We start from the raw sequence: 11,110 nt of genomic DNA on the forward strand, positions 1-11,110 counted from the left end.
AGGGGGATAAATTAAAGTTTGACTTGAAATAAGATAGTATTTTGGTCAATTGCTATAAAGACTAATAGTCATCAAAATGTGATGCGAATGTTTGGGACGATCGTGATCCTCAATTTAGTACAGTAAATATTATTATTAGTAGATATAATATAGACATTTTTTTTTTTTGACAAGAGGATATAATATAGACATATACTGTAGTTATAAGTTTTAAGAAATTTTACACTCTAAAATAAAGTATATACGAGTAATTAATATACTGTATGATTCATGTTCAAAAATTTAAAAATCTTAAAATTAAAAAATAAAATAAAATTAGAGTGATATACTAGCAATAATATTAAAGGTGCGTTTTATTATAAAATTCATGTATATACGTAGTAATGTAGTATATGTATGTATTACTTTGTACATGGATTCTCAAATTTCATCAATTAATGAATTTATTTGATGTCTTGTAAAGTTGTAATTAATACTTAATATTTTTGTCAATGAAAAGAGGATACCATAAGATTTTTTCACTGTACACGGTCCAATTGAGAGGAACCAAGATTAATTACATGAAGATAAGAAGTCAAAATATTAGCACCGTTAAGTTCAAATATGCCAAACCCTAGCTAGCTATACTCGTAGCTAACCCTAAGCTAAATAAACACACCAAAAGTTCAATACATTTAATTTCTGACTACTATTTTACTTTCTACCTAGCTAGACGCAATCTAGTTTCAATTAATACTAGTACATAAAGTGGACTCCACTTAAGATATATCCTTTGTCTTTTCCTTGTTGATCATGCTTAATTAATTTTTGCATGAATTGAAGTTGGTTAGATGTTTAGAATCTCATAATTAACTTCCTTGTACTCATACTAAGTAACAATAAAATAGGAAAATAACATGACTAGTATCCAAAGTATCATTTTTTTTAATCATTTTTTTTTAGGGATTTTCGGATTTTTCATTTGGTACCATTGTAGTTTAGGCTTTTCTATTTGGTACCCAATTTTTATTTTTATTCCAAATAATACCACTATACTTTCAATTCATTCTCTACTAAAGCATTTTGTCAAATAAATTATGTAATCTTCGATTTGGGTGTAAAAAAAAGTAATCGATTAAGGATTTAATAGGATGTTTTAGCCCTTAGCGGCCTTAAGGTTCAAGTTTAAGGTCGAAATTAGCAAAAAAAAAAATGCTTAAAAATGTCATAATTTATGTGCAAAAAAGTCTGATTTTTTCTATTTCGATTTGTTTAGCACAAAAAAAAATATTTCGATTTGTTTAGCACAAAAAAAAAAAATGTTTGGTTAAAGTGTTGGGGTCATTATGATCTTAAAGGATCAAAATTTGCAGTCGAAATTAGAAAAATAAAGACCACAATCGCACAAAACTACTGTTTTATTTAACGGGATGCTATAGTAAAGAATTAGTAGTCAAAATTACAATGGTACCATGTGGAATAAAAAAAAAAAAGGGCGTACCAAACAGAAAAACCAAAACTACAATGGTACCAAATGAAAAATCCCGATTTTCATTATATCAATAATGTCATAGAGGTGTAACATACATTTTCATTATAGAACATACAGATTTTATTATAACATAGACCTTTGATTATTTTATTATATCACTCTACTACTTTGTCTTGTAAATCAAATCGAAATATCAAATTAGATCATACCATACATTATATATACACCAAATAATAGATTCATACTGGGCTAAACTTGAAAATTTAGACCATACCTTAAATAATTCAACATTTTAAGTTCATCGAAAAACTTATCCTTATTTTGCTCTATATACCTTATTTTGTCATAAATTTTATCATTCGAACTTATGCTATCTTTGCTAATCTTGTGAATGCCTCATAACTTAATTTGGCTCCAAAAGACTTCCAACGAATCAAAATTTATTTGTATGAAAGCATAGTCAATATATATTTGACAAAGTAAGGTTTAATCTAAGTTGCAAAAATTTGAAAAGTTTGTTGATTATCTTGTCGATCTAAGTCATTTTTCTTTGTATGTCCTAAAATATGAGGTTGTCATATATCGATAACTAAAGATGCCACTTGCCAATATGCCACGCTTGACCTATATGCGATGCACAACTTTTGCTTAGCTTCCACGTGAGTTTGGAGAGGAGTGGTGTACGTACAATTTAACTTGTTTGAGATTCCTCAAGCTAGCTGGAAATAAGGAGGCAAGCAAAATGCATGAAATGAAATGGAACAAATAATAAATTGTACTTTGATCAATGACTAAAAAATAATTCCAACTTTGTACGTAGTACTTCATATAACCGATCAAATTATTCACATGTAGCCGTCTATAATTGTCTCTGTCATTGTGCATCATCATGCTGCAATTTTATTCATTGGAATGTCAACCATTGGAATATAGTTATATGCTCTTATGCATGGAGTTCTACATGTTATATATAATGATTTAATATTCAGATTAAAACTAATAAGTCAATTCCAATATTATTTTATTTATATTAATCCATTATACAAGTATCTAAACTCAATTAAATACAAGAATTTAGTTTTATCTAGATCTTAGTAATGTATGGACTTTGTTCAATTATGTATAATATTAGTTGATTAGATAAGTTTAAGTCACCAATTCTAACATATAGACGTACATTTATGTTTTTTTTTTTTTAAAAAAATTGATAAGTAGGTGTTTATGTAGGGGAAGTATTACATATACATACATTATTAGAGCTCCGGATTAGCCTGTATTAATTAGAAGTTGACAAGTATATTGGATAGTACACAACAAGTAATTTATCCTTAGCGATAACTAATAAAGGATATTCAATTTAATTGTAATTTTAAATAATTTTTACAAGTATGGAAATAGATAAATATATAATTTTTTTTTTTTGTACATTTCAATGTTTAAGGGACGGAGGGAGCGGAGTATTTTGCTAGTAAAAAAAAAAGGTCAATATTAGCTAGGCGTTGTAGTCATTAATTTAACTTTATGTAGACCTAATCACCTAAACACAAAAAAGTCCTACTCATAAAAAATTAAGAAGAAGAAGAAAAGAATTTTTTTGTTCTTTTTTTTTTTTTGCAAGAAGAAAAGAATGTTTTTATTAGTTTTATCTAGATCTCAATTTTAAATTGACTTTGGCCAACAATTATACCAATAAATTATTGAGTTCAAGCCTTTTAGTGAACGTCACCCTTGTGAAAATAAGAACAACGGAATTAATTATATTGAACGTCACCCTTATGAAAATAAGAACAACAGAGTTAATTATTGATTAATTAGGAGATTAACTAGTTTTTGGCCCGAATGATGTCCCGGGTCATTGCTTTTATTTTAATTATAGTTATTTTTATTTCTAAATACAACATTAAATGTTTAATTTGAAATTTGATTAGATATTACAAGGAGGAAACTAAAAAAATTCATGGTTACAAAATTTCAATAGTGAATTAAAGTTGAAATTAAAAAATGAATTTATGTTTGTTAATACAAACAATGAAATAATAATGTATTGAGTAGATAATACAAAGTTGCGAAATAAGGAGCGTTACAGTCAAATTAAAAAGCCATAACGCGTAGTTTAAATCATTCTATTAATCACAATAAGTCGTTAAGTATTAAGAGGCATTAATAGTTTGATGGTATATGCCTTTCTTAAGTTTAATAATGGTTCAATTATAACTCAGTCATAAATTTGCATTGAATCTTGGTAATTAGCATAGATTTGACATGTCATTGCTCATGTGGCGCCAAATATATTAAGGAAAGGGTGACACATAGCGAAACCATGTTATCCCTTTGAGAGTTTGAATTTAAATAATATTGTAGATTAGGAGGCTATGATGTACAAATATTAAACCTACTAATTTCCATATGGAGTATATATATGTATAAGTAACTAGTTATAGGTATGAAAAAAAGAGATTAAAGTGCATAGATAAGAGAAATTTCTCAAACGAGTCTTGTATTTTAATCCTATAACACAAAGATTTAATGTATGGAGCGATAAACACCACTATTTCAACACCTTAATACGAAGTATGTGTAAGGAAATTTGCAAGAATTGCAACACCGTAATTGGTCAATTTTCGAATAATGTGGTTATTCCTAGTTGCTCACGCAGTTCTGCAAAATTGCAATCGATTTAATTAATTATCAAAAAGTCCTAAATTAGTCAGCTCAAGTGAAATATTATTCAAGTCATTATCATATTATTCCTGTTTTTATAGATCAAATACTGCATGAAGGGTCCTAACTATATCTTAATACTTTATATTTTATAATTAACAATGTGATAACTCTATTATTAAATTGAGTTCAAGCATGTTGGCCGTGAACGTCACCTAGTACTAGTTGTAGATTTTTTTAATGGTTTAAAGACTATATATGTATGTATATTTCTCTTACTTAAATTAAAATAGTGGCAAATGAAGGAGGATGTATTACAACGATGTGTTTTGTAGATAGATGGGAAAAATACTTCCTCCTTTTGAAATTTTGTACTACTTTCTTAGACTATCTTTTGATTTAATTTATTTGTTAAGATAAAAATATTTAGTTCTTGTTAATTAATTAAAGGAAAAATGAAAACTAATAAATAATCTCACCTTTTTAAAATCTGGAAACAATTTCACCTTTACCCCTCATCTGCTCAAAATAGTCCTTTAACCTGTTGAATAAGGTTACTTGCCACGTGTCTTTTTATGATTGGTTTTTTTTTGAAAAAAAAAAAACCAATAAAAATAAATAATCCCCACCAAAACAACAGTCAGCAGTAGCCCTTTCCCCAGCCGGAGCAACCCCTTTCCCGCAAATTATATGCACGATGGAGGTGTGTTTCTCCTTCAAGGAAGTGTCTGATCTATTCTTACCTTAATCAAGCAAATTAGTTGTTATCCTGATGAAATCCCCATTTTTTATGTACTGTATAATTCATTGATTAGAGGTGTAATTGATTGGGAAAAATCGATACAAGCTTTGCAATTATACTTTTAAATGTTGAAAAAAATAAATCAACGTTTTTAATAACTCCTTAACCCGAATTTTGTTTAGATAAGTTATCAAGTCAGATCAACTATTGACACCTTAGCTTGGTCATCTCTAAAAAAGAAAAATCAACTCATAACAACAACGTATATCGTATTTTAAATAAAAAATCAACACTTAAAAACTACGTATATAGTAGATTAAATAAGCTATTGATCACTTTTTTACATGCATGATAAAAAGAACATCATGAATCATCAAAATACACCTAATTAGGCTAATTAAGTTTTTATATTTTCCTATAACGATTAAGACACATAGAATTTTATGAGTGAATTTCAACTAGAGCTTAATCAACGAAGAATGTCCAAATTAATATTTTTTTCCTTCTTTTGACGGCTTGGTGGCATGGTATTTTAGAATTGTGCTTTGTCAATTAATTTGCCATCATTAATCGCATCTATTTCATCTCTCTTTTTCTTGTGTCAATTTACATGACATGCATAAGTAAATTGATGAATATTAGTGCCAAATACTCATATACAAAGTATATTTTAGTTGTTTGACTCAAGGATAGACCGATTCAAGTTCTAAACAACGTATTATGAGGCGAGTTTGACAACAATTTTTAAATAGTGATCATCATATTCCTTATCAAAAAATTACGATAGTTTTAGATCAAATTTTGTCAAGCAAATTTTGTACAAATAATACTTCTTAATGTCGTATAGCTTTCTACTACTTCAAAAGAAACTGTTTTCAATTTGCTATTGATCTTTGGATTTACTTTACTTTTACAATGTAAATCGGTAATTTTTCTATCTTGTTATCAATTATCATCTTTGAGGCTTTGACAAGTTTCATTTTAAAAAATGGGCCTATATTTGGGCTTTTTTCACACGCGCATGCAACAAATTTAGTTTATTCCCGAAGCTATGCGGCATGTTGCATGGCAGATTGGCAGCACATAAGAGTCCTTGGGGGCTATGTAGCAGGGATTGTTACAGCAAGATAATGATGTAGGCGAAATTTTAATTTTTGAGTAACATACCTTAAATTTAAGCCAATTAAAAAACTGGATTTTACTCATAATATTAGTTCTTTATAGATAAGTATTTTACACAGATACACAACTATTTCTTACAATTGTAACAAAAGCTAGCCTATGATAAATTTATGATTTAAGGAACATAAAATATACATATGCTATAACGTATTAGGTGATATAATCTTTTACTTGATGCATATGAAGGCACAAATTTCATAATTGATAAGCCGTGGCTATAAAATCATAGTATTTTATAATTTAAAATCGTGTCTAGTCAAAACTTATACACGTAACTATGTAATCACAACAAAGAGGTACGTTAGACGCTATGAAATGAAATAGTGTCACACACATATGTACTAACCTATGAGATGTGACCACACTTAAGTGACTTAACTACTTAAGGCTAACATAAGATTTGGTTTGAAGATCTCTTTACCTCTTTAGCTTCCCAATACAAAAATGGAGCTTGAGTCACACATTCTTAAAATGAAAGTGGAATATACTTCTAACAAGACAAAAAAAAAAAAAAAAATAAAAAATAAAAAAAAAAAATTATAATTTAAAATCCAAGACATAATATAAAATTATTCATACATAGGATATATATGTATTTATACCTCTTCACTCACTCCTCAAATTTTCCCAAGAAAAAAACTTCAATTTCCCTCTCACTCTCACTCTAAAAATTTAGAGAGAGAAAATCACAAACACAAACACACAAAAAACCCAAATCTTTCACCTTAATCTTCACGCCTTACTCTGTTTTCCCCCAAAAACAGAGCATTTCAATTGAGAAATAAGGGTGATTAAAAAACAGAGCAACCCAATTCACACAAAAATGAATTGTACAAATGAAAAAGTTGAAACTACAAAATCAGCAACAAAAATGGTGGAATTTCATGATCCTATAATAGTCGGAGCAGGCCCTTCAGGCTTAGCAGTCGCGGCGTGTTTACGAAAACAGGGGATTCCTTCATTAATCCTTGAAAGATCAGATTGCATTGCCCCATTATGGCAGCAAAAAACATATGATCGTCTCAAACTTCATTTACCAAGAAAATTTTGTGAGCTTCCATTAATGGGGTTTCCCAAAGATTACCCAAAATACCCATCAAAAAAACAGTTTATTTCATACATGGAATCATATGCTGCATTTTTCAATATCTCCCCTGTATTCAACCAAGAAGTTGAAAGTGCCGAGTTCGATACAGAGACGAGGGTATGGCGATTGAAGATTAAAGAGATCGAGTACATTTCAAAATGGGTGATTATTGCTACTGGTGAAAATGCAGAGCCTTTGATACCTGAAATTCAAGGAATTGAGAAATTTCAAGGGAAATTTTTGCATACTAGTTTGTATAAATCTGGAATTGAGTTTAAAAATCAAAGGGTTTTGGTAATTGGGTGTGGAAATTCAGGTATGGAAGTTAGTAAGGACCTTTGTAGATACAATGCTATGCCTTTCATGGTGGTTAGAAACTCTGTAAGCCCTTTCTCTCTCTAAAAAATATTAACTTTCTCTCTCTAGAAAAATTTAAATTAAATTTTTAGTCTATAAAATGAATTTATTTTGAAAAATATTTTACGGGTTTTGACTGGTTGACTTATTTCAGTTTGCATTGAATGTGAATTTTTAAATGTGATTAATTTACTTAGGAAGTGTTAAATTATTATGTCTTTGAGATTATTGTATTAAATCATAATTATAATGTTATGCTTCTAAGTTCTAATGTTGTAGAGTGTATTTTGGCCAAAAAGAAGAAAAAAAAAAAAAAAAAAAAACCTTATCTTGATTATATGGTCCATGGAATAAAAGCAATCATCTTTTTTTGCTTTGAAATTGCATATGTACAAGACCAAGTATTACAATTTGAATTTTGATGCTCCTTATTTAAAAATTGAGTACATTATTTAGTAAAAAAATTGTAACCCATTTGATAACATTATGTTTTATGAATTGGGTATTTCCTACTTATGCAAAAGTATGTTTTAATAAGTTGTAGTTTGGCATACTAATTGTTGTTTGTTGGTGTATATTTGTAGGTGCATGTTTTACCAAGGGAAATGTTTGGCTTCTCTACATTTGGTGTTGCAATGGCTTTGCTAAAGTGGTTACCTTTGAGATTAGTAGACAAATTTCTCTTATTAGTGGCGAATCTTACCTTAGGTAACACGGATCGGTTAGGCCTACGACGGCCAAAGACCGGTCCGATTGAGCTTAAGAACGCCACCGGGAAGACCCCGGTGCTTGACGTGGGTGCACTTTCGTTAATCAAATCAGGAAATATTAAGGTACTAAAAATAAACATGAAAAATGTCGCTTTCTCACTAATTATTTTCATTACTCCATATGTTTTAATCTGTGTATCGCACGAGCTTAGTAGCTACTCGTAGTTGAATACTGAATACAATACTGTGAAAAAAAAAATAGTTTTAAGTAGTTATGACGTGTTATTTTCATGCTAATATTTTTTGTTTTATTAATAAAAAAATTTGTAGGTGATGGAAGGAGTGAAAGAGATTACAAAGAATGGGGCCAAATTTATAGATGGTCATGAGAGAGAATTTGATTCCATAATCTTGGCAACTGGATATAAGAGCAATGTGCCCTTTTGGCTCAAGGTAAAATGCTCTTATTACTTGTAGTCCCTCCGTCTCACAATATATCCGCCCCATATTTTCCTATATGGCGTGTCTCAATTTACTTGCTCTATTTCATTACTGAATACTCGCATGTAAATAGATTCGGGAAAATTAAATTGAAACATAGGGTAAGTTGAAAAAAAAAAAAGTGTTATGTTTATTGTTTTGTGCATTTTATCCTTATTCTCATACTCATCTATCGCTTTCTTTCTTACACAACTGGTGACACTACCCTACAAAGCGTTATTTTCCTCTCTATCTTAGAACAAAGGGGAAATTCAGACACTGCATACTTGTATTATACTATATACTCTTTAATTAAGACAAATTTTTCCTCTACTACGGGAATTTTTTTTCATACAAAAAAACAATAAAAATGAAAATCTGGTTAAATTCTTTAAGGGGGGGCACCCATGATGTGTACCTTTCATCTTGGGATCTCTTAATTCTCCCATCCCCAAGGTGAATTATTTATTTTTAGGAAAAAAGGGGAATTTGAGACTGTTCTTTTTGCCCTTTTGCTACTTCGCCTATTTTCGGAATTGTCCGATTTGGAGTTATAATTGTTAGTCGTAACGTTTTTGTACATGCTACACGTAAAATCTTACTTACACCCTAGCAAGGTGTCGTGAATTACTACAACATTCGTGATTGATAGAATATAAAATCAATTTTGGACTTCAATTATCAGTTTAAATCTTTTAATCGTGATTGATAGAATATAAAATCAATTTTGGACTTCAATTATTAGTTTAAATCTTTTAATTGCGACGTTAAGTGTGATATTAATTGTGTGTGTGATGTTATGAAATGCAGGATTGTGAGTTTTTTAGTGATGATGGGATGCCAAAAGTACCATTTCCTAATGGATGGAAAGGAGGGAAAGGATTGTATACGGTTGGATTCACGAGAAGAGGTTTGTTGGGGACTGCATCAGACGCTGTTAAAGTTGCTCAAGATATTGCTGATCAATGGAATCAACGGTCATAATTAATTGTTGAGTAAAATAAATTTTCACAAGGCTGGCATTATTAGTAGTAGGAAATGAGGGTTTTGAGAAAAGTAAAAAAAAAAAAAAAAAAAAAAAAAAAAAAAAAAAATTAAAAAGAAAAAGAAAAAGAAAAAATGATTTGAGGAAATAAAGTGTTTAAATTTTGAGTGGTATAATTTGCCTTTTTTTTTTGGGAGTTAGTCAATTTTAATTGGTGGTCTTGTAAATTCATCCAATTTTGCAAAGGCTGATGTACATCTTTGGATTAGTGTAGGTTTTAGTTTGTTTTGCTTAGCAATGTAATATAAGATTTTCACAGAAATTGCATATTTTTCTTATAATTACTTCTTGCACATTTATTAGACCTTATATAATTCAAAAATTAAGCTTTGTAAAAGTATTGTAAAGAAGTACAAAGTATAATTAAGTGAAGATGATCAAACTCTTACACTAAGCGCTCTAATTTAAGTATGTTCGCTATATCTTTCTTGTTTCTACATACGTAAATTAACCTTTCCTTGTGCCTCGATCTGCCTCTCTAGTCTCTATAGTGATGTTAATTAAAATGTGCCTCTATTGTGATGGTAAAATGTAAACGTGAAAAATGACATTTTTGGTAACATATTCTTAACTTCCATTGAGCAATAATGCAAGCATGTACGGAATACCATATCTTTTTAGTTTCTACCCCTTGCATCCATCTGTCTCTTTATTCGCCTGTTTATAGTGATGATAAAATGTGAAAACTGACATTTTTGGTAACATATTTCTCAACTTACATTAAGCAATAATCTAAGTATGTACCTTATTGCTACCCCTTCCCTTATGCATTAATCTACTTCTCTATGGTGACGTTAAAATGTGAAAAACACATTTTTGGAAACACATATGTTTGGGTCCAATTTAGTCCAATTGGGCCTAAGCACTAAATGATCCAATTAAAAGCCCAAGGTCAAGGTTCAACTCTCCAATTTTGCTAAAGTCAAAGGACAGCCCACAAAGCAAGCCAATTGGGCTAAGGCCCAACCTCTCCATGTATGATGAGGTATAAAAGCCATCATATTGATACATTCAAAGGGGATTCATATTCTGATTCATAGATTCATATGTTCATTCATATATTCTGAGATATTCCAAAAAAGCCTCAAGCAACAAACTCTCTTGCATAGTGTCTTCTTCTTACACATTGTACTAACTTTAGCATCGGAGGGGCCTTCCTCGGCAACACCCCCGAGGCTAGTTTACGTGTGTTTACTGTGCAGGAAATCTTCGGCCCAACATAACTTGGACCGAATCCAGCCTTCTCCATTTCAGCGGACCTTCGGCAAGGTCTCATTGTTTTCACCCGAAACAATTTGGCGCCGTCTGTGGGGAAGACTTTCAAAAATCTTTAAGCCAAATTCCTAACCAAGATCATCTTGCAATTATCTTAGCA

The 11,110-nt window shown here is 30.1% G+C and overlaps 1 protein-coding gene across 1 annotated transcript; it reads left to right on the forward strand.

The window, feature by feature from the left end:
* The first annotated feature begins 6,404 nt into the window (after window positions 1-6,404).
* LOC110712186 (probable indole-3-pyruvate monooxygenase YUCCA4) lies at window positions 6,405-10,194 on the forward strand. The gene is made up of 4 exons (XM_021890639.1): window positions 6,405-7,524; window positions 8,085-8,333; window positions 8,541-8,663; window positions 9,501-10,194. The coding sequence occupies exons 1-4, from the start codon at window positions 6,880-6,882 to the stop codon at window positions 9,672-9,674; spliced, it is 1,191 nt and encodes a 396-aa protein (XP_021746331.1). The 5' UTR covers window positions 6,405-6,879; the 3' UTR covers window positions 9,675-10,194.
* The last annotated feature ends 916 nt before the right edge of the window (window positions 10,195-11,110 follow it).

The sequence above is a fragment of the Chenopodium quinoa genome, unplaced genomic scaffold, assembly GCF_001683475.1.
Source record: "Chenopodium quinoa cultivar QQ74 unplaced genomic scaffold, ASM168347v1, whole genome shotgun sequence".
Lineage (NCBI taxonomy): Eukaryota > Viridiplantae > Streptophyta > Magnoliopsida > Caryophyllales > Amaranthaceae > Chenopodium > Chenopodium quinoa.